The 25,439-nt window shown below is 39.5% G+C and overlaps 1 protein-coding gene across 6 annotated transcripts in view; it reads right to left on the reverse strand.

Annotated features, from left to right (window-relative positions):
• The window catches only part of TPK1 (thiamin pyrophosphokinase 1), a 291,362-nt gene that overhangs the window by 131,928 nt on the left and 133,995 nt on the right, over positions 1-25,439 (reverse strand). For all 6 annotated transcript variants that reach the window (XM_059712080.1, XM_059712077.1, XM_059712076.1 and 3 more), the window contains one exon: positions 18,664-18,759. In XM_059712080.1, the coding sequence (XP_059568063.1) occupies positions 18,664-18,759 (96 nt within the window). The remainder of the gene's footprint in view (positions 1-18,663; positions 18,760-25,439) is intronic.

Genomic DNA, 25,439 nt, shown 5'->3' on the forward strand with positions numbered 1-25,439 from the left:
ATTAAATTTTTTAAAGAGAAAAATAAAAAATATATTTATAGGCAAAATTACATAAAATCACAGTCTGTGTAAATAAATAACATGAATATTATAAAATCTATTGCAGGAGATTATGGTCTCCAAACCCCTCACACTGACAGGACATAAAAGTATTCTTAGGGGAAAGGTATTCCTTTTGAATTATGGGGTTCATTGTAAATGCAAAGATGTATTGTGATTTTGAACATCACAAATACCTAGCATAGCATCTTCAACACCATTGGTAGTTAGTGCAAAATTAAAAAGTCAAAGAATGATTTATATCATATTCAGAAACAATTAGTTACTTGGAAGTAGAGTTTGAAAGGTTATTATAATTTATTTTATACTAGAGGCCCGGTGCACGAAATTTGTGCAGGGGGGTTGTCCCTCAGCCCAGCCTGTACCCTCTCCAATTTGGGACATCCCACTCACAGTCCAGGACTGCTGGCTCCCACCCGCTCACCTGTCTGCCAACCTGATCGATGCCTAACTGCTCCCCTGCGGGCCTGATTGCCCCTAACTGCCCTCCCTTGCTGGCCTGGTCACCCCTAACTGCCCTCCCCTGCCAGCCTGGTCACCCCTAACTGTCCTCCCTTGCTAGCCTGGTCGCCCCTAACTGCCCTCCCCTGCAGGCTTGGCTCGGCCCAACTGCCCTCCCCTGCAGGCCTGGTCCCTTCAACTGCCCCCCCCCACAGGCCTGGTCCCCCCCAACTGCCCTCCCCTGCAGGCCTGATCCCCCCAACTGTCCTCCCCTGCAGGCCTGGTCCCCCCTCACTGCCCTCCTCTGCAGCCCATCTTGTTTCCACATGGGGCGGCCATCTTGTGTGTTGGAGTGATGGTCAATTTGCATATTACCTCTTTGTTATATAGGATAAATGTTATCCACAGAAGCTAAATGACTGCTTGTTAGATAAATGAAAAATTTCAAATCTGCATGCTTTGTCTATCCTCCTCCAAAAACACCAGCTATTTTTAAAATCTGGCTAAAGATTCTTTCACATAGGAAGAATATACCATATTCATGGATTGGTAAAATCAACATCATTAAAATGTCCAGACTTGCCAAACAATCTAAACATTCAATGCAATTCCTATTAAAATACCAACAGCATATTTCACAGAGCAAGAATATTTATATGGAACCAAAAGAGACCCCAAATAGCCACAGCAATCTTGAGAAAGAGGAACAAAACTGAATGGATCACAGTACCAGATATCAAGTTATACTACAAAGCCACTGTAATCAAAACAGCCTAGTACTGGCACAAGAGTAGGCATATAGATCAGTGGAACAGAACAGACAACCCAGAAATCGACTGAAGTCATTACATTCAATTAATATTTGACAGAGGAGGCAAGAGCACTCAATGGAGTCAAAACAGTCTCTTCAATAAATGGTGCTAGGAAAATTGGACAGGTATATGCAAAAAAAAAAAAAAAAAAAAAAAAAAAGAAAGAAACTGGACCACTAATTTACACCATACACAAGAATAAACTCAAAATGGATAAAAGACGTAAATGTAGGTCATGAAACCATAAAAATCCTAGAAGAAACCACAGGTAGCAAAATCTCAGACATTTCTTGTAGCAGTGTTTACACCAATACATTTCCTAGGGCAGAGGAAACAAAGGAGAAAATAAACAAATGGGACTTTATCAAAATAAAAAGCTTCTGCACAGTAAAAGAAACTATCATCAAAATGAAAAGGGAACCCACTATATGGGAGAACAGATTTGTCAATGATTCATCTGATGAGTTAAGTTCTAAAATATAAAAGGAACTAATACAACTTAACAAAAGGAAGTCAAACAATCCAATTAAAAAATGGGCAAAGGATCTAAATAGACACTTCTCCAAAGTGGACATACAAATGGCAAAAGGCATGTAAAAATAAGCTCAAAGTCACTGATCATCAGAGAGATGCAAATTATAACGACATAGAGGTATCATCTCACACCTGTCAGAGTGGCTATCATCAACAAATCAACAACTGAAAAGTGCTGGGGAGGATGTGACAAAAAGGAACCCTAGAACACTGCTGGTGGGAATGCAGACTGGTGCAGCCACTATGGGAAACAGTATGAAGTTTCCTCAAAAAACTAAAAATGGAACTGCCATTTGACCCAGGGATCCCACTTCTAGGAATATATCCAAAGAATTCCAAAACACCAATCAGAAAGAATATGTGCACTTCTATGTTCATAGCAACACAATTTATAGTAGCTAAGATCAGAAAAGAGCCCAAGTGCCCATCAGTAGGTGAGCTGATAAAAAAGATGTGGTATATTTACACCATAGAATACTATGCAGCTGCAAAAAAATCACAGGGAAGCAGGGTAGGGTGGTGGGTGGTGAGAAGATTAACCAGGGAACTTATATGTATACTAGATGCCCAGTGCACAAAAATTCATACACTTGGGGGGGGGGGAGGTCCCTCAGCCCGACCTGCAACCTCTCACAGTCCAGGACCCCTCGGGGGATGTCCACCTGCTGGCTTAAGCTCACTCCAAAGGGCTCCCAGACTGCCAGCTTAGGCACGACTCCCCCAGGGAGCAGGCCTAAGCCACAGTAAGACATCCTTAGCGCTGCTGAGGAGGCCGGAGAGGTTCCCGCCACTGCCACTGCGCTCGCAGTAGTCAGCCTGGCTTGTGGCTGAGCAGACCTCCCCCTGTGGGAGCGCACTGACTACCAGGAGGCAGCTCCTGCATTGAGCATCTGCTCCCTGGTGGTCAGTGCCTGTCCCAGTGACCAGTCGTCCCTGGTCTTTCTGCCATTAGGGTCAATTTGCATATTGCCCTTTTATTATATAGGATTATTATATAGGATATACATAGCCCATGGACACAGACAATAGTTGAAGGCTTGAGGGGGTCAAAGGGAAAAAAAGGGAGGATGTTTGTAATACACTAAAAATTATTTTTAAAAAATTCACATACATGATGCTCTACTAAAGTTAGCTATTTAGAATGTTAAGAATGTTCACAGCATTAAACAATATTTTTTCCATTCTGTGGAAACTGGCTTATGAGGTACCAGGACATGGAATCTATAGCCTCTTCCTTAGTCATTCCCACCACTGAGCCAGTGGAGAAGAGACAGATAATTTCCCAAACCTTTCAGCAAGCAGACTGGTTTTGGTAAGAGGTAATTGGTTCCAGAAGATTAGTATTTCTGCATGTGATCATTTTTAAATATCCTATCTGGCATCATCATGATTTATTTTTACCCAACAATATTTCTTGCTTTGCTTCAGCCAGAGTCTAAGTCTTTGCTACATATTCTTGCACAAAGTGATAAATGAAACTCTTGGTCTCCATGTCTGGATGGATTTGATTCTGCTGTTTGAAGTAGTTTGAGGGCATTCTTTCCCCAGAGTGTAGGGGTATAAACTCTGTTCATCTTTTTTATTAACCAGTGGATAATCAGCCTATCAGACTGGCATAATGCAATCTCTATTTTTTTACAATCTGAAGCAATATAAATAGTTTATGCTAATTACCCCCTTTCCATCTTCTGGGAGAACAGAGAACATTCTGATTGCAAATTTTGCACTTAGTTATTAACATTCTGGTTTCTAGATATGCACTGGACCATTTTAGAATGCTGAATGAGAATGTTAAAACTATTACTACTGTTCTGGCTGGTATGACTCAGTGGTTGGAGCATTGGCACATGCACCAAAGGGTCTCAGGTTCACTTCCCCACCAAGGCCATGTACCTTGGTTGCGGATTCAATCCTGTGCCCTAGTCAGGGCTCGAGTGGAAGACAACCAATTGATGTGTCTCTCTCACATTGATGTTTCTCTCTCTTTCCACCCGCTCCCATCCACTCTCTCTAAAAATGAACGGAAAAAATATCCTTGGGTGAGAATGAACAAACACACACACACACAAACAAGCAAAAAAACCCCAAAACAAAACAAAAAACCCAAAACTGTTACTGCAGTGACATTGATTACCTAAAGCTTATTTCTTGCCATGTAGTAAGTTTGCTTCAGGTAATACATGTGTATAAAATAATTACCTCATCATCCTCAGGTTCACCTTAAAATTATAAGCAAATGTACTACATATTTATGAACACCACAGTCAACTGAGTGCAATCTAGGATAGAATACCTGTTCAATAAAAATTTCCTCTTTATGAAATCATTTTCTTTCTTTATATGTATGCTTTAAAAACACAATTTTTGGGGTCAGTTTTATAGGCATCTAAAATTTCTAATAGAAATGGATGATAAGAGAGAATTAAAATTTAATCAGTCTATTTGAATTCAGATAGTCCCATTTTTTTAAATTATCTTTTAAATATATATATATTTTATTGATTTTTTACAGAGAGGAAGGGAGAGGGATAGAGAGTTAGAAACATCGATGAGAGAAAAACATCGGTCAGCTGCCTCCTGCACACCCCCTACTGGGGATGTGCCTGCAACCAAGGTACATGCCCTTGACCGGAATCAAACCTGGGATCCTTCAGTCCGCAGGCCGATGCTCTATCCACTGAGCCAAACCTGTTAGGGCCAGATAGTCCCATTTCTAAAGTGCATCAAAATAACTTGATCCAGCTTTCCAGACTGGGAATTACATACATTCACATTTATGTAGAGAGGGGAAGGTACATAGTATCTCAAGGAAAGAAGCTGGTACCATCTGATTTTTACTCTTTGCATCTTTTGGTGTGCCACCTGCTGTTCTGAATCAGCACTTTTACCATGGAATGCTAAATTCAACTACTTGGAAAACAGGCGCCCATGGAAACAGAAAGACATCTTATCTTCTATCTCCAACTATTAAGACAGGAAAAAGATGGACAGTGAATACTATAGGAGTCTATCTTCTCTGATGTACATGGAACTTTCTGAGATTCCTCACACACACATAAAAATGTCTTTCTATGTATATATTCTCTCCTCATAATCACTTAAATACCACTGAAAATATATTAATTTGATATGCAAACTCTCACGATAAACAGTAACATCATTCTAGCTCTTCAGTCGTGGCTCAAACTATAAGTCAATCACACCTTTAAAATGTAGATACTATTAACACTGTGGATAATCATAATTACAGATGTAGGTATTTTAATATGTAATATGTGTCTTGCTAAGGGATACTCAAAATAAGGAGAACTTTTATAATCTACTCAGCATTTTCAGGATGTTTTATTATGTGTATTACTCAAGATATACTTTCCTCCTCCCTCTGCAATTTCTGTATCTTCGCAATGCAGTAACTCAAAATGAAAAGTCCTTTCACACAAGGTCAGCGTTCCTCTGCGGAGGAGCTCCACCCCAGCTATATCTGTAATTCTCTGCATTAATAAGAAATCTTATCTGGCAAGTGAGCCATCCAACTGAGATTCTTGGTAGCACATAATCTTACCCCCTGTCCCAGGGCATATAAAAGCATGCTTTTTCCCCAGCAGGGATGGCTTAGGCTGCCACAGCCTGTGAGGCAGTAAGCTTTTTATATTCTTCACAATATGTCCAGAGTCACTTCAAAGCACTGGCCTCATCTATTTTCTCTTGCTGCACAGCACTATAAAAGAGATTGCTGGTTTCTAAGAAGAAGGGAAAACAGAGATGTGATTTCCTCTTTTGAAGGCAGCTCCAAAATGATCTAGGAAATAGCCTGCTAGTTCACATCAGGCCCAGAAATCTTTTTTTTTTCTCCTTGCTTCCTTGTCTGATACTTGGCTCCCATGGATGCATAAATGGATACGAGCTGGAATTTCTTTATTTTAAAAATCCACATTACTCAATTTTCTGAAATGAAAAATTAAAGGGGGAAATAGAGAAGGGTTCTCTATAAACAATCATTACAAAAACATGAATGTATTTGGAATAGGAGCATTAAAGCCTTTATAGACTGAAATTAATTATGCCATGGTTACCTGTGTATCTGTCTCCTCTATTAGACTGGAGGCTATTTGCGGTCATGAACTTAGTCACCAAATCACCACATGATGACAGAGAAGAGGTACGATCTAAAAGTAAACTGACTGGAATAAGATCCCTAGAAGCTTCCACAGAATATCCAAGGGGAGGAAGTCTGCCTTTGGAACTCTGAAGTGAACTGTGGACTCATTTTGGAGTAATACAGCCCTCAGAGAAGACAAAGCACACGATGTCTATCCTAGGATTAGAGAAGCTGGAGCACATCTCTTTTTTCTCTCCATCAAGGCACAGAGCCAACAGTGGTGAGCTGGATTGTACAACTCACCCCCCTGTTGGATCCCATTACTAAAAACATAGATACTACTCTCACTGGCTCCCTAAAATAGGAAAAGTTTAAACCTCTGCTAGCAAGCACTTCAACATGCAAGTTGTACTCCATTTACTTCAAGTTTCTAATATTAAAAGAATTCTTCTAAAAGGAAAATATGTCCAAAAGAAACAATGCTATGGTAAGTCCATGAACTTTAGCCATAAACTGTAACAACCTTGCTTAAGAGATTTTAAAAATATTGTCTAATTCTAAAACAATTATTCCATGAAATTTATTACAAGATCAAAAAATCACAATATATTGTATAAAACATATTTAATATATTTTCTCTTATCCTATATTTTATAAAAATATATTAAATATATAAATGCATTATATAAAATGTTACAGATCACAAGACTATGATCTGTATACAACAATAGTCAATATATGACTATTAATACCACCCCTATCACAGTTACATTTTCATTAAGGAATTTATATGTTGCAGGCACTGAGGCAAGTGCATTAAGTAATAACTTGCTGGTATATATAGGTTATTATTCTAATATATGAGAAAACTGAAGCTAGAATAACTTAAATAGCTTTCTACTGTGATAGAACTAGAAAGAGTGCCAGGCCTATCTCAAGTACTTAAACATCTAACCTCTAATTAAACTGTATTGGAAACTGATACTTTTAATAATAAACGTTCATTATTACAATTGGTAGAGACCACAAAGATGCTAAGCATCTGGACACATGTCACAGAACAAGTGATATGACATCCAGAATGCTACTAAGAAGATCCCTTCAAAGAGTCTATGTGCCAGTTAAGGTTTGCCATGATGTCCTTTAGAATTTGCATTGATGTTACTGGAAATAAATTTATTCACTGAACAAATATTTATTAAATAAATGAGATAAAAAAGTCAAACCAATACACATTTAAGAAAAAGGACATGAATTTTAGAGAGTAAAGGGGGCAAACAGAATGCTAATCAAATAACCCAGGTAGAAATATAAAGTTCTGAACTAAAATAGTATCAATAAAACTAGAAAGAACAAAGTGGGCATAAGAGATACCTGTAACCAACTTATAAAGGATGGTATAGCAAAATAAGGTTTCTGTTAGGTTTCTGCTAGGTGGATGGATGGCAGTGCCGAAGAACGACATAGAAAATAAAGAATGAGAAAATGAGATTTTGTGAGAAAGATGGTGAATCTTGTTTCAGACAGTGAAATGAAATTCCTCTGGCCTGCCAGTTAGAGGTAGAAATATGACTTTGGAGTTTCAGATGAGAGGTATAAATTAGGGAGTTAATGGCACAGACTGTAACTGAAGCCCAGGGAAACAAGATGAAAGGCAGGTATGACAGAAGATAAAAGTGAGGAAGGAGACCACTGGAGTTTGATAGGTAAGGAGGGGATGCAGGATAAACAGGGTTACTTCTTCTACAGTCAATACTGATAAACCATGTCTAGTGCTAGTTTATCTTTGGTCAAGTCCTACTATTCTTTGCTCTCTTGGGAAACTAAGAAGGTTGAGAGTGACTGGGTTGTAACCACAGTTCAAACACCATCAAGCATAAATGTGCAGCAGAGACTCACAATTTGAAACTTTGTGAGGACACACTTTAAAGTGAGAGAGTTTATAAAACAGTATTTTGATTTGCTTAAGTGCTAAGAAGTACTTGCCCTTTTATTTTATACTAGAGGTCCAATGCACGAAAATTGTGCACTGGTAGGGTCCCTAGGGCTGCTGGCCGCAGGCCAGGTACTCCCTCCCTTCCGCTGGCCGGCCCTGCCCCCTGGTCGAACACCTGTCGAGGGAACAATTTGCATACTACACTTTTTTTATGTAGGATTATTATGAGTCATGTCACAAAAAGATTACATCATTCTATAGTTACAGCATATGTGAACCAGTGAACATAAGTTTTAAGTAAACTTTTTACTTGGGGATAACTTTAGATGTAGTAAAAAGTTGCAAAGATAGTACACAGATAGCACCAGTTTCCACCAATGTCAACAGCTTAAATAAATATGGTATACTTGTTAGAGCTAAGACAGACAGTGGAGCCACAGCAATCAGACAAGAAATAAAAGGCACCCAAATTGGAGAGGAAGAAGTAAAACTATCATCATTTGCAGTTGATATACTACATGTGAAGAACCCCAAGAAATTCCACAAAAAAACTATTAGAACTTACAAATGAATTCAGTAAAGCAGCAGGGTACAAAATTAACAGTCAGAAATTGATTGCATTTTTATATACAAACTAGAGGTGCAGTGCACGGGACTCGTGCACTGGTGGGGGTGTGACCTGCAGGGATTAACCAGCTGTGGGAGCACCGCTCATCCCAGTCAGTCGAGCGGCTGCTCCTACTGCAGAGAGCAGCGCTCCCACTGTGGGAGCGCACTGACCACCAATGGCAGCTCCTGAGTTGAGCATCTGACCCCTGGTGGTCAGTGCGCAACATAGCGACTGGTAGACCAGTCGTTCAGGTCATTCCGCTGTTCAGTCATTGGGCTTTTATTATACAGGATAAGGAACTATCAGAAAAAGAAACTAAGAAAACAATCTCGGGAGGGGGGGGAAGGGGGAGAAATGGGAGACATCTGTAATACTATCAACTATATATACACTGAGTGGCCAGATTATTATGACCAGCCAGATTATTATGACCACCATATCAGTACTTCACTGACACTTCCAAAAATACTGAATACTGAAAACTTCCTAAGCAAATACTCTCAAGGTTTTATTATTATTATTATTTGCATAACTAATTCACTTCATTGTACTGAGTGGCCAGATTATTATGACCACCTGACATTTGTAGGCAAATTAGCCGTACACTGCATCATATGGGATATGGAAGCCGAAGGCCTGTTCGAACACCTTTGCTGTCTTCAGTTACCAAGATAAAACGTCTCCAATTCGCACAGGAACACAAGGATTGGACAGTCAGGCATTGAAAAAAGTCATGTGGTCCAATGAATCACGTTTCCAGTTGCATCATGCAGATGGCAGTGAGAATTTGGCGGAAACAGCATGAAAGCATGCACCCCACATGCATGAGTACAACCCCTTCAAGCTGGTGGGGACAGTGTTATGGTTTGGGGCATGTTTTCCTGGCATGATTTGGGCCCTTTAATTCGTGTGGAACAACGTCTGAATAGCACAACATACCTAAGTATCGTTGCTGATCAGGTTCATCCTATCATGTTGATGGCATATTCCAATGGAGATGGCTTCTTCCAACAAGACAATGCGCCATGCCATGGTGCTTGCATTGTGCAGGAGTGGTTTCAAGAACATGAGGGAGACTTTACCTTGCTTAGGTGGCCCCCACAATTACCACATCTCAATTGAATTGAGCATTTGTGGGATGAAGTTAAAAGAGCCATCAAGCAGCTGGTTCCATAGAACTGGACAGTGCTATTCACCAGGCATGGTGTCAGATTCCTCGCATCACCTTTCAATATCTCGTGGAGTCAATGCCAAGAAGAATCGCTGCGGTTTTGAAGGCAAAAGGTAGCCCAATGAAGTACTGATGGGGTGGTCATAATAATCTGGCCACTCACGTTCAAATATATCCCACGTTCAAAGGCTGTTAAATCATGTTGTTTAACCATATCTTTAGAAAAAAATCACTTCTGTCATGGTAAACAACCTGCTTCCCTATTTATAATGGTCTGACCTTCTAGCAACTTCAGCGCAAAATTATAGCTCATTTGCCTACAAACTTCAGGTGGTCATAATAATCTGGCCACTCAGTGTGTGTGTGTGTGTGTGTGTGTGTGTGTATACATATATATTTATAAATATATACATATTTTTTTAAAAGAATCTCATTTACAGTTGCATCAAAAAGAATAAAATACCTAAACAAATGGTCAGGTATTTTGTAGAATGACCTTCAATTAGGTTTCCTAACTTTTTATGATTAAATTGGAATTATGGGTGTAGGGAAGAACTCCACAAGTGCCCTTTCCACCCTATCTATCCTATCTAATAATAGACAAACATGGTAATTAACAGTACCTCCGACACGTTTCCCATTGGCTAATCAGGGTGATATGCAAATTAACTGCCAACCAAGATGGGAGCCGGCAGCCAGGCAGCTGAAGCGAACAGGAGGCTTGCTTGCTCCAGTGATGGAGGAAGCCAAAGTTCCCGCTTGCTGCTGCTGGCCTTTGAGCTGCACTCTAAGAAACAATGTTGCAAGTATAGAAGCTAAACAAACCCCAGAAACCTGCTTTCAGCCAGCTGGGCCTCAGAGCTGGAGTTGCAACAGTCTTTCAATTATAGAAGCCAAACAAACCCAGATACCTGCTTTCAGCAGCCGAGGTCTCAGAGCTGGAGCCAAGCCTCAGAGCTAAAGCCGGCTCTCAGCTCCAGTGACAGCCATAGAAGGTAAATAAATCCCAGAATAAAAAAAAAAGAAAAAGAAAAAAAGGAGAGGTTGGGAGCTTCAGCCACCCGCCAGCCTGAAAATGGCCCTCAGCCCCTCACCCAGACTGGCCAGGCATCCCAGTGGGGACCCCCATCCTGAAGGGGGTGCGACCAGCTGCAAACAGCCATCATCCCCTCATCCAGGCTGGCCAGGCACCCAAGCAGGACCCCCACCCTGATCTGGGACACCCTTCAGGGCAAATCAGCCGGCCCCAACCTGTGCACCAGGCCTCTATCCTATATAGTAACAGGGTAATATGCAAACTGACCCTAACAGCAGAAGGGCTGGGAATGACTGGTCACTGTGACACACACTGACCACCAGGGGGCAGACGCTCAATGCAGGAGCTGCCCTCTGGTGGTCAGGGTGCACTCACATGGGAGGAGCTCTGCTCAGCCACAAGCCAGGCTGATGGCTGCCAGTACAGCAGTGGTGGTGGGAGCCTCTCCTGCCTCCTCAGCAGCGCTAAGGATGTCCGACTGCAGTTTAGGCCTGCTCCCTGTTGGCAAGTGTACATCCCCTGAGGGCTGCCGGGCTACCAGAGGGATGTCGATTGCCATCTTAGGCCCACTCCCCCCAGGGAGCGGGCGTAAGCCAGCAGATGGTCATCTCCTGAGGGGTCCCAGACTGTGAGAGGGCACAGGCCGGGCTGAGGGCCCCCCCCTCCTCCCGAGTACACAAATTTTGTGCACCGGGTCTCTAGTATATATATAAAAGCCTAAGCAACCCATCAAGCAGCCATCTGACCAGTAGTATGACGCACAATGACCACCAGGGGGCAGATGCTTAACACAGGAGCTGCCAAACTGCAGTGACTTGGCAGCTGCAGTTCTAGGGTGATGCATCCGGAACCAGAGAGAAGGGAGCCCGATTCTGGGGTGTGTCACCCGAGGACTGCCTTCTCACAACCTTGGAACTCCTCAGGGGATGTTGGAGAGTCAGTTTCAGCCCGATCCCTGCAGGCCAGCTTGAGGGACCCCATAGGTGCACGAATCTGTGCACTGGGCCTCTAGAATCTATATAGAGGGGTATGTTATCAACATGAATTATCACTAATGATGTTCATTCTGATTACTTGATGTGAGTGGTATCTACTGGGTTTCTCTACTGTAAAGTATTTTTCCCTTTCCAGAACACGTTTCCACACACAATAGAAGTATTACATTTTGCTTCAGATGAGATTGGAACCTTGCTGTAGATATCAGCTCATCAGAGCAAGCTGTAAAGAAATCAGTGTACTGTCAGTTGGGCACTAAACTTATCAAGGTGATCACTTTGTAAGTTATATAAATGTCTAAACACTATGTTGTACACCTGAAATTAATATATGTCAACTGTAATGGAAATATTTTTTGATTTTTTTTAAAGACACCAGAGCACCTTGGAAGATACCTCTTAGGGCACAATCGTGGTCTTCCTGCAACCTTTTGAATCAAATCTTATACTAATGAGTAATTAGTCCAATCAAAGTCAGACATAAATTTAATTTTTAAGTGAGATGCAACAGATATTTACAGAGGCATAAATCAAAGCCATTACAAAATTATAATGTAGTTAAGCCCAGTATTAATAATTAGTGGATATAAATAAATATTCTAAAACTCATAGTATTTATAGATATGTAAATGTACTGTATCTGAGAAATACCATGTATGAATCAAATAGAAAAACTAATATTCCTTACCAAAATGCTAACAGTCAATAGCTGAGAACTCCAATTCAGATATAAATACACAGAACCTATCTAATATATATAAATCACAATTCAGTATTTGCTCAGGCCATTAAAAGAATAGACGAGGACAAAGGGGGATAATGGTGGTGGAAAGAGACTTAACTTTGGTTGGTGAGCACACGATGTAGTGTGCAGATGATGCATTATAGAATTTTACACTTGAAACCTGTATGGTTTTATTAACCAATGTCACCCCAATAAATTCAATAAAAAGTGTTAATCTCATTTAAAAACATTCAAAAAAGAATAGAAAAAGAATTAAATGTTACATATAGTCTTTTTTAGTATTTAATTTGTCGTTAATACTTTGTATGCATATAAATAAAATTCAGGCATTTGTTCTTATTCAGAGTACTAATTTAGCATCCTGCATCACTTAATTAAACATTGCTTGAAAAAATAAACATGGAATAAAAGGGCTAAATTGTATTGAACTTTTAGTAAATAAAACTAGAATGAGTTTAAAAATTATAAAACATATTTTGAAAACAATGGCAACTTTTCTGTTCAAATTTTGTCTACTATGAAGTCTGTGTTTAAAATATCAGAAATACAAGTGTCTAATCCTATTGCCATATAATACTATGAAATACCCTAAAGACATTGTTATTTTTAACCTGTCTTAAAACCTAGATTTATTTCTGCTTTATCCTAAACAATGTACACTTTACATTTTTAAAAACTTGGAGAAATAACGTTTAATTTTCCCCCTGAACCCCAGGGTTTAGATCTTGGGTGTGTATCACAGCATTAGAAAACATATGTGCTTCTTGAAGAGCCAGTTGTCAGTCATATCAGATGGCCTCCTGAGAGTGTATCGCTCACGACTCAGTTACAGAGAAACAGCATGAGGTACATGGAAGCAAAGAATTACAAAGTCAGACGTGTCAAACTTTCTGCAGAAGAATAAAAATTTGGGGTGAGCAGGTTTAAAATAAATGAATAATATAATTTAGGGAAATCTTTCTTTTTAATCAATGTGTGCTAGAGAATAAACGCCTTTAGGATGAGGGCAGGTCCTAATCCAAATTGTATAAAGTTCTACCATGTTACACTGCATTAAATACTACTTAATTCAACTGACTTGTATTATAATTAACATTTTAAAAAATATGTTAATAAGATCAGATATTACTATAAAATATAGACACTTTGACCACAAATTCATATTTAAAACTTCAGTGGAAAATCATAAGTGCATGGTAATCTGATCGGATTTATTATGTGGGTAAGGGTAAAGGATATTTGGAAACAGTTTAAAAAGCCCTCATGATGATCTCAGCTGAGGGTGGAGGATGTGTGGAGAGGAACCTGGTATTTTTTTCCCTTTCTACTCTTTCTAACCGTACTTTTCTCCTGCTACTACATGAAATGAATTGCAACCTTGTACTTCCAGGTTAAATGTTAACTCGGGTGGAAGCTCAAGATGCTCTATTTGGTCAGATTTAATACAACCGCCTCTTTCAGTCTGATTGAGAGCTATCTGGGAAGGTTTTCACTATGAGTGTACAGCCTTCAGTTTATCTAACTATGCTTTTTAAAGCAGCAAAGTAACCACACTGCTCATTCTCCACCTTTAAACCCTTCAGACACCTGCGTCTGGCTCACTGCAGCGCTATCCATCCTCTGTACACAGCGTACTCCCTGAACATGCCTCCCTGTGGCCATCTAACTGCTATTCCTTTATTCCATCTCAGCTTCTCTCAAAAGCCTTTCCCCAACCGTATCTCACTCTCCTCTCCTGCACGTTCCCATGGCACTAACACGGACCTCACATGCCCAGAGCTCCTCTTATATGCCAAGTGCTGCTGTTCAGTCACAAACCAGACAGACCTGACACCAGCTTCAAGGTCCGTATCATTTAGCTGGGAAGAAAGGCTTAAAGAATAAATGAGAAATAATTAACAAAATCACTAGAAGAGTCCAGAGTGCCTTAAAGGGAACAAAGGGGGGCACAGAACTGTAGAATAGAACTTAACCTAGGGGGATGGTGAAGGAAAGTCCTCCTTAAGTGCGTCAAGTACACTGCCATCATGGTGTAGGCCAAGACAAGGAAAAATACAAAAAATATTCATGGCCCTGGCTGGGTAGCTCAGTTGGTTAGAGTGTCATCCCAACATGCCAAGATTGAGGGTTCGATCCCCAGCCAGGGCACATACAAGAGTCAACCAATAAAAGTATACTAGTAAATAAGTGGACCAACAAATTTCTCTCTCTCTCCCTCTCTCCCTCCCTCCCTCCCTCCCCTTCTCTCTCTCTTTCTCATTCCTTCCCCTCCATTCCCCTCTCCCTCCCTCCCAAATCAATTTTAAAAATTCAAAAATCCTAAGCATGAGGACAACATATGCAAAAACACGTCACAGTGGGGGAGAGGGAGAAAGAAAGAATATGTAATATTTTAGCAACAAAGAAAAAGAGTTGTACAAGATGAGGCTGGAGAACACCTTGACCCAGAGCATGCCAGAGGTCTATGGAAGCCAAGAGGCACACTGCTCATTTCCCCCAGAAAGAGCTTGATGTTGGGCTGTGAGCAAGACAGTGGGCTATGAGCAGGACAGTGGGTTGGTTGTGAGCAGGGCAGTTGGCTAAGACTTTTAGGATGCTGCACGACATGCCACCAAGGCCAAGCTCCTCCAGGGCAGCCTCCAGTCCATGGCTAAGCATAGTGGAGCTGGCCCCTTCTCTACAATGCAGGAGTCCTCTTGGAGGTCCTCCTGCTTCAGTCCTCCCACCGGATTGGCCAAGACCTTGTCAGATTTGTTTAGCAGATCATATACATCTGATTACAGTCTTCGCCAGTTTGAGGCGCTCTCTGGAGTTTGGTCTTATTCAGTGTGAGATATGCTTATTTGTTTTGAGAGTCTTTGAGTGAACGCTGTACTATGGATACTATCAATTAGACACAACAAATGAGACTCACATAATTGCATACCCAGCTTTCAACAACTTCGTAGCTCTGGGGAAACTGAAACAGTTGTGAAGATTTTTTCCCTAAGAAATTCAAAAGATCAGCTATATCTGGATGAAGCAGATAACTCTCAATGGGCTGTGTTCAGTTTTCATTAAACAAATATCTATATATATAAAAGGCTAATATACTAAGTGTTCCTCTGCCTGTCCGACTGGTTGCTATGATGCGCACTGACCACCAGGGGGAAGATGTTCAACACAGGAGCTGCCGAGCTGTAGTGACTTGGCAGCGGCAGTTCTCCCCAGGCGATTCCACCTTCGGCTGTGGGTTATGTTATTTCTGGGGCACTGTCATCCCTGAATCTGGTTTACTGCACACTTGTGTTTGCATTCCACACCCTGTATAATAACAACTTTGCAGAGTGCACTCTGGGACCCCTCAGGGGATGTCAGAGAGCCAGTTTCAGCCCAATTCCTGCAGGCCAGGCAGAGGGACCCCACCTGCCAGAGGGACCCTGCACACTCTGCAGTTGCTGGGGAGAGGCCACGGGATGTTGGCTCCAGGGCATTTTCATCTGGTCTAGCCCAGTACCACCCCACCGGCCACCTAATTAATTTCCTTTCAATGTGCACGAATCCGTGCACCAGGTCACTAGTTTAATTATAACAATTTATTGCTGGAAACAGCACAATACATTTGGAATAGTTTAAGATACAACGAAGATGAGAATGTTGGCTCAATCACTTTTGTTGAGTTCCCACAGTGAACAACTTGCCATTTACGACAGTTAACAAGCCTTTTCTCCAAAGGAAGAAAAGGATCCACTGCCTCAAATTAGTATATATATATTTGATAAACTTTTGCAAAGGAGTACGTTTCCATTAGGGATGCCTCTCCAACACCTACCCTGTCTTGCCCACGTGTATCAGCCAGGTAGTCTGATTACGTGAACATGGATGGATCCCCCTCCCTGCTCCAGCCTGAGACAACCAGGATATTCATCCTCTTTTGCCAAAACCAAGAGTGACCTAATGGATGTCTCTGCCGCTTAATCCCCCTGGATGTGAAGGGGTAAACTGCTGCTAGTGGCAGCTACTGGAGATACTCAAGGAAATCAGACTAAAGACAAAGCCTGCACAGCGAAGCCAAGATCTTCAAAGAAGCAGACCTGAGCTGTGTCTTAAGGCTTCCCTTTCCTACCTGATCACTGAAGCCAGGGTGAAATGCATCTCCTGTTACTCATACTCTCAAAAGTATTCTGCCCTGGCTGGTGTGGCTAAGTGACTGAGCATGGTTCCACTTACCAGCAGGTTGCTGGTTCAATTCCCGGTAAAGGCATATGCCTGAATTTCAGGAACAACCCGGAGTGAGGGACATGCTGAAGGCAGCAGATCGATGTTTCACTCTCACATCAATGTTTCTCTCTGCCTCTCCCTTCCTCTCTCTGTAAAAATCAATAAAGTATCCTTTAAAATAATAGTAAAGTTATTTCTTTTTAAAAAATATATTTTTATTGATTTCAGAGAGGAAAGCAAAGGGAGAGCGAGACAGAACCATCAACGATGAGAGAGAATTATTGATTGGCTGCCTCCTGCACCCCTCACTGGGGATCGATCGAGCCCGCAATGGGGCATGTGCCCTGACCGGGAATCAAACCATGACCTACTGGCTCATAGGTCAATGCTCAACCACTGAGCCAAGCCAGCTGGGCTAAAGTTATTTCTTTTTTTAAAAAGTGTTCTAACACCCCAGGGTGCTTTCCTAGTTTTCTTAGTTTAAAATTACACATTTGATCATGCATCTCAGTTTACCTGACAAAAAAAATGACAGTCAATTGTTACTGAATGCATGAGGCTCAGTTTCTTGATCCTCACTAAACACAGACTTAAAAATTTTTTGCATACCATTTCAACAAGTGCCAAAAAATATTGTAAAATATAATAAAATATAAACATGTGTATTAGCTAATTAGTGGGATTAACACTTGCTGCTAGGTAAAAGTCATGATTGAATACTTAAATATCCACAAATAAAAAGCAGCGGACTCTTTTCTGATTAAAAAAAGTTGCTATTCAATTTGTTTATGTGAGAGTTTGCAATGATGACCTGTGGGCCAAATCTATGCTACATTTGTTTGCTTTGCTGACAAATATTTAAACACACATAACATATATAAACAAAGAAAACATATAGCTCTGTATGGCAACAAGCAACCAGAGGTGAAAAGCAGGTTCTCACTTCAGGCTAAAAATGAGCAGCCAATTTTTTGTTGCTTTTCTTTTAGTTTATCTTTATTATTGAAAATATTACAGATGTCCCCTTTTTTCCCCCCACTGATCCCCTCCACCCCACATCCCCTGCCCGCCCCTCCTCCTGCCTTTACCGCACTATTGTCTGTCCATGGATTATGCATATATGCATATAAGTTCTTTGGTTAATCTCTTCCCCTCCTTGCGCCCTCCCTCCCCCCGCCACACACACATTCCCTGAGATTCATCAGTCTGCTCCATGCTTCCATGTCTCTGGATCTATTTTATTCATCAGTTTATTTTGTTTACTAGATTCCACATATGAGTGAGATCATGTGATACTTAACTTGCTCTGACTAGCTTATTTCGCTTAGCATAATGCTCTCCAGGTCCCTCCATACTGTCTCAAAGGGTAATATATCCTTCTTTTTAACAGCCACATAGTATTCCATGGTGTAAATGTACCACAGCTTTTTTAGCCACTCATCTGGTGGTGGGCACTTTGGCTATTTCCAGATCTTAGCTAGTGTAAATTGCACTGCTATGAACATAGGGGTGCATATATTCTTTCTGATTGGTGTTTTGGGGTTCTTTGGATATATTCCTAGAAGTGAGATCACTGGGTCAAATGGCAGTTCCATATTTAATTTTCTGAGGAAACTCCATACTGTTTTCAATCGTGGCTACACCAGTCTGCATTCCCACCAGCAGTGTGCTGGGGTTTCCTCTTCTCCACATCCTCTCCAGCACTTGTTGTTGATTTATTGATGATAGCCCTTCTGACAGGTGTGAGGTGATACCTCATTTCAGCAGCAAGTTTTGATTACTTTGTACAAAGTCCCCTTCACCCATTCTGAGACCTCACCAATTGTGAGGTGATTGATTATGTAACCTCTGATGTAAGAGTACAGATTTACTCCATATACTGAAAAAACCTGACAGAGAATCCAAAATCCGGCACCAAAGTAAATAATGATTTCTTATTTTAGAAAGCAAATAAGGTTTTAGATGAGTGAAAACTTTCAATAGAATCTTTCACATCCTTTTACCACCAAATAGGCATATCATACCTGGAGGTCTTTTTCTTCTATCTTCTTCTGCAGCACTTCAAGGCACTTGGTGAAGTCAGTATGGTCCTGGTCAGGAGTTGAAATGAGCTCACATCCCTATGTGTTTACAGAAGACAAAAAGTGAATAAGTAACGATGTCAACCTTATGAACGCCATCAAGACTATAAAAGTAATGGTACGATATAAAAGAGACATCCTATTATGTCTGTATTACATCCAGATCATTACAATCACTGCCCTGTTATCTTCTTTATTTCACATAACAGGATATCTCAGAATAGCAAAATAATGGTCTGATTGTGAAAATCATTTTACCAAGGAAAGGTACAGATTAGATTACATTAATGGTCTTTAAAATTCACTGCAGCAATGAAAGATGAATATAAGAACTCTGCTATAAGACATAAAATATATTCATAGTTAAGTTAAAACTATTGCTAAGAAACTTTAAATTTCTTTGAGTAGACCTCCTACATTTACTTACATGAATGGAAAAAGTAATATTAATATAATGATATTACATTTTAAGTAAAATCAAGTGAGATGTCCTATAAAACTCCTTTTCTGCACCCACTTTCCTATGTAAAAAGCAGCATGAAGAGATTTGCCCGTGTGAATGTTTCCTGGGTTATCTTCTGGACATAATGAAGTGAAGTTATAAGTTCTTTGCCTCTTGTCCAACAGATACCTCAACTAGTAAAAACCACTGAAATCTTTTTATAAATATAAAGCCACAAGAGTGACAGCTGGTTGACATCATTGAATGTAGATGACTAAAGGAAAGATATTTTTGAAATGACACATTTTCCTCCAATGTCTTATAGGGGGAAAGGTACGTAAAACCAGAGGGCAATGGGACTTCAGACTTCCTGATTCAGGAATAAAACAATTTGAGGCCTCTGAAAAACAGTTGAGTAAGGGAAAGTTAAATAGATCTACTATATGACGGTGCCATTCAAACAGTTTTCAAGGATACAAAACACCTATACTATCTCTTAAATTATTCTAAGAGCCATTCTCAGTAGATTTAAAGGTTCTTCTTTAACTTCAAGGTTTCTTTAAATGTGGCAAGCTCAACCTATGCTTTTTTCATTTATGACTGCCCTACCATGTGGTGACCAATGAAAAAATTACTTTCTCATCATTTAGAAACTTATTAGGCTTTAGAAGATGTATATGTCATCTTTAAAAGATCATCGACATGTACTTTCCTGACCCTAAAAGAACACTGAGCCTGGCTGGTTTGGCTCAATGGTTGAGTGTCGACCTATGAACCAGGAGGTCCCGTTTTGATTCCCAGTCAGGGCACACGCCTGAGTTGTAGGCTTGATGCCCAGTGTGGGGCGTATAGGAGGCAGCTGATCAATAATTCTCTTTCATCATTTATGTTTCTCTCTCTCTCTCTCTCTCCCTCTCCTTTCCTCTCTGAAATCAATAAAAGTATATATTTTTTAAAATAACACTAAAATTACTAAGCAAGGGCATAAACAACTGGACTGGTCTCAGGCTAACACTCGTATAAAGGAAGATATAAGGCGACACCAAAGCATACAGGGATATGATCCAGGCTGAGGGCACTGGATTGTCACCAAAGCAAAAATCGCTTTTCTGCAAGTTCCCTGAGGACAAGAATTATGTTTCATTCATTACTGTTTAACTGCCTGGCACCAGTTTGCTACATAGTACATATCCAATAAATGTTTAAATATTCTTGAGGGGAAAAAATGTATGCTAGCAAAGGGACAGGAGAATGTGGCATCTTATTGCTAAATATAGCGTATGCCACAATGGAAAAATTCTTTTAAGTGCTGACAATAGAAACCATTACTACAGTAAAAGGAAACAAAATTAAAAAAGCAAATAGAAATAGCAAAATAAGAGATGATTAATAGATGGTTGTCTACCTTAAAGTTATCTTCACAGAATCAACAATATTCACAAGAAAACTTATAGCTAAAGAGAACCCCAAAAATAATCTATCTAATGCCATTATAACATTATGGAGACTAAGAAAATAAAAACAAAATAAGAGATTTAAATTGACTTGTTAACCATTGGACAACAAAGTAAGCAGCAGTATTGATGTCACATTTATAAATCCTTTTTTTTTTAATCCTATGAAGTGGGAACAAATTCCTAGAAATCTAATAGAAAAAGGTCATATAACATCTCTAGAGTTGGTTCTGCAGGAATGGTATTATAAATAAAACTGCTTGAAATATATGAGCAAGGCTTCAATAACATCTTACTTTATTTCAACAATTTAAGATGGACACACAGAAAAGTTTAAGTCAGGACACAGAGAAGATTACCAGTACTGAATAGTTAGTTAGATTATAAACCAAGAACCTCTAGAAACTCTACTTGGGGTATTTATCAGCCATCCACAGCTTCTTGGAATTTCATGAGTTTAAATGATTCTAATCTTATCACAGGTTGACAAGGAATTCATCAGAAGCAGAAACAGCTCCTAGCCTGATCGGGTGAGCTTCCAACACCTAGAAAGGAGGCCTATGAAATAAAGTGCCACAATAGACCTTTGGCTAAATATGATGTTCTCACTGTTTTCTGGGTCTTATGATAACATATTAAGATCTAATAGAAAAGAAATATAAAGCTAAATTGATAAACTATCAAAACCCTGTAGAGAAGGAAAAATGTAGAAATGGTTGCTAATAGATATTAAGCAATGCTCAACTATTATACATTATAACTAGAGGCCCGGTGCATGAATTCATACACAGGTGGGGTCCCTTGGGATAGCCTGTTTGATTGGTAGTGTGGGCATTTGAAATCTCATTTTGACCTTGGGGCTAAGCAACATTCTCTAAAATCTACAATACACTGCAATGAGAGAAACCTATTGAGAAAACTATTGATTGATTACATCAGCTTATCCTCAGTAAAGTGTAACTAAAGAACAAAAACTTGCAGTGTTGATATCATATGATAGAAAATATGTAATAAAATTGATGTAATTTGCAATGATCAAGAAAACATCATGAGTTCATATTAAGATGATAGCTGCACTAAGGTCCAGGAGAACCAGTTTAAAAGCAAATATTAAAGGTACAGAAAGATTTAGAAAGTTACAAATAAGGAAAATTAATCCACTGTCAACATAATAATTCATCAAACCTGAGGAGACTAAAAACTAAAAAGAAGCAAACTGGCCGCTGGGAGCAAATTAACCAAAGAAGTGGAACAAATTCCACACACACACATCCATGGGCAAAACCTCATGGCTGGCAAATCCTTTGCTGCTCTTTTGGGAACACAGGCTCTTTAGTCAGGACTAGACTCAATGCCCCTGAGCACAGGGAAACTGACTTATGAAAGTCAGTTGCTAGGACAGTGCGGGTACATTATCAAACAGTCAGTAGAAGTTTGAAGGATAGAGAAATGATGGATGGGTTAAAACCACTTCTTTCCTCATAAGACTAATGGTATGTTTCACTAAAATATAAATCTAGATAAACTAAATAGTGAATCTAACAAAGAAAAAGCAATATTGATGTTATTATTTTTTCAGGTATTACACTTCCATTACCATGAGTTAATTATGTAACACATTTGTTTTAGGGCACCATTGATACAGATTCTTAAAATGGTGACAGATATTAGTTCTTCATATGCAATTTAGTAGTTTAAAATAGAACAATACGTTAATGTTAGCAAAGTTACCATCCAGGCAGGGAAAGTGAAACACAAATGCACACATGCAGCAGTATAAAGTGTTACACAAATAATTCAGAACATTCTGAATAAGTTGTAATGTATTTAATAGATAGACAAATGACAAGGAAACAAGCTGTTATCAGGAATTTGGTAAAAATTTAGCAATCAATGGTTTTCAGAACATGCCCTGGAAAGATATTGGCTCAGCTCAATTTCCAATACTGCTGACATCTATAACTATAGAAAACACAAACATACCTAATCGTAATATATGACCCTAATCAAGATAAGGTCACAAATTAGTTCAAAGGGATGGTTTTGCCCAGTGTGGTTCATTTACACACTAGAGGCCTGGTGCATGAAATCTGTGCATGGGACGGGAGGTGTCCCTCAGCCTGGCCTGCACCTTCTCACAATCTGGGACATCCCTCTCACAATCTGGGACCGCTGACTCCTAACTGTTCGCCTGCCTGCCTGATGCCCCTAACTGTTCGCCTGCCTGCCTGATTGCCCCTAACTGTTCGCCTGCCTGCTTGATCGCTCCTAACCACTCTTCCTGCCTGCCTGGTGCCCCTAACTGTTCGCTTGCCTGCCTGATTGTCCCTAACTGCTCGCCTACCTGCCTGATTGCTCCAACCACTCTGCCTGCCTGCCTGATCACCCCTAACTGCTCTCCTGCCTGCCTAATTGCCCCTAACCGCCTCTGTCTTGGCCCCCACCACTACAGCTTCATCTGGAAGGACATCTGGAATGACGTCCAGAAGGTTGTTTGGCTGTCTGGTCTAATTAGCATGTTACGCTTTTATTATTATAGATTTTAAAAGAAAATAGTTTCAAGCAATAAGGGTTATGATAAATGCTAAAATTAAATAATTTTAGTACTAGATGAACTAAACAACTTAATTATATAAATTATTAATAGTCTACCTTATGAATAAGGAAATATTTTATTAGACTGACCAAATAATTTATTATAGGAATTTATTAAATCAACCTTATGGTTACTAACATATTAATCAAAGTTTCAGCTTTAAGCACATCCCACTCTCTGTTCACTACTGCGTACCCAGTGGCAAGGAGTAAGCATTCAGTAATGAACAGAGTCATTTACAAAGTCTTGAGATACACAGATCAGGGATCAGCAATGTTTTTCTATAAAAGGTCAAACAGTAATTCTTTTACTTATTTATTTTTTAAAATATATTTTTATTGATTCAGAGAGGAAGAAGAGGGAGAGAGAGAGAGAAACATCAATGATGAGAGAGAACCATTGGCTGCCTCCTGCACGTCCCCTACTGGGGAATCGAGCCCACAACTTGGGCATGTGGCCTTGATTGGAATCAAACCCAGAACCCTTCAGTTTGCAGGCTGACACTCTATCCACACTCAAACCAGCTAGGGTGCAAGCAGTAATTCTTTTAGGCTGTGCAGTCCATAGGGCTTCTTGCCCAACTACTCAACTTTGCCTTTATAGCATGAAATCATCTTCGGACAATAAATGAAGGAAATGGTTGTATCCCAATAAAACAAGTTTGAAGTTCATATAATTTTCATGTGTTAGGAAATAATTTATTTTGATATTTTCCCCCAACCATTCAATATTGTAAAAACCAGTTTTCACTTTGCCAGCTGTACAAAAACAGACAGCAGCCCGACGTGTCCTGGGGGCTATAGTTTATCAAGTAATCCCTGTTCCAAGTCCACAATTAGTTTTGTGATTATAACAACTAAACCCTATATGTGTGTGAGCAATTTAATGTGAGGGAACAGGTTCAAACCTTTAAAAAATCTCTCTGAACCTGCTTTTCCTCATCTGCAATGCAGCTATTATGCAAAATAAAACTGCTGTTCTGTTTCCTCAGGATTATCTACAGAAAGTGGTGGGCCCAGCGATGAACTAGGAGCAAATGCTCACTCCACACTTCAGAAGAATCTCTAGAAACATAAGATGTCACAGTCAGACCAAGTCACACCAAAGCTTACTAGAATTAACAAAATATTATTAATATTCTCTGAGAACTTTGTGTGGATGCTTACAAAACTATGTTGACGTTTACTGACAAAAATATTTGCCCAAACTATTATTGACAACTAAAATAAATTACAAGGTAATGAGTGTTCATAATCAACCAATTTCAAAAGACCAATGCAAAAACCATTAGACTGTCATTTATGATCACTTAATTTACTGTTTGTCAGTAATTTAACTAACATAGGTTAATGAGTTTTTACATTGAACATGCATAAAACTTATCAGTTTATACTATGCTGTCTCTTCTAATATTCCTTAATGGAAAAGAAAACATATCCTTTGAAAAAAATGATAACATATCAATTGTTATTCCACGCACTATTTTCAGAGAGAGATTTTTCCTCATTAAAATAAGAGGCAAGGAGTTAAATCTGGTGAAAGCATTCCCAAATTAGCTATTACCTTATTCATTCTAGGTTAAGTCACTCAGTGCCCATCGATTTACCCAGGCCAAGGCAGGACTTTTGTGCAAATTATCCTGCAAAGATTTTTATGGGGCTCTGAAACTTCTACTGTAACTTCATGGACTAAATTTATAAGGTTAAGAATTAAAAAGTTATTTCCTCTTAGGTACCATGCACACCAATTTTAAAATTTATTTGGAGTGACTTACGTATAGCTTCTTATCTAGCATAATATAATGTATATAGTTATAAAATATCAAATAAACTAGGATTTTCCCCAGAAAATATAATCTAATTCTCTGAAAAAGCAGGTAATGTTAAAAGTATCTAATCTTCAAATTAGAATCTTAAAATTATGATCTCTTGATAATTAACTATCTTCCTCACTAAATTAATAACATTAATAATCTAATATCCGAGTACCCCTTGTGTTATGTGAGATATTAGTCACTTTATATGAATTATGTTCTTGAATTCCACAATGACTGTATAAGGTAAATGTAATTATCTCATTTTTACATGTGTGGATTGAAGTTTAGAGAGATTAAATAACTTGCCCAAAATAGCACAGCTGGTGAGGACACTGTATCTGATCTGAAGCCCATACTCTTAACCTAACATGCTTTGTACTCAATCTTGCTTAATTAAACTTCAAGTACTTT

The sequence above is a fragment of the Myotis daubentonii genome, chromosome 10 (assembly GCF_963259705.1).
Source record: "Myotis daubentonii chromosome 10, mMyoDau2.1, whole genome shotgun sequence".
Classification (NCBI taxonomy): Eukaryota; Metazoa; Chordata; class Mammalia; order Chiroptera; family Vespertilionidae; genus Myotis; species Myotis daubentonii.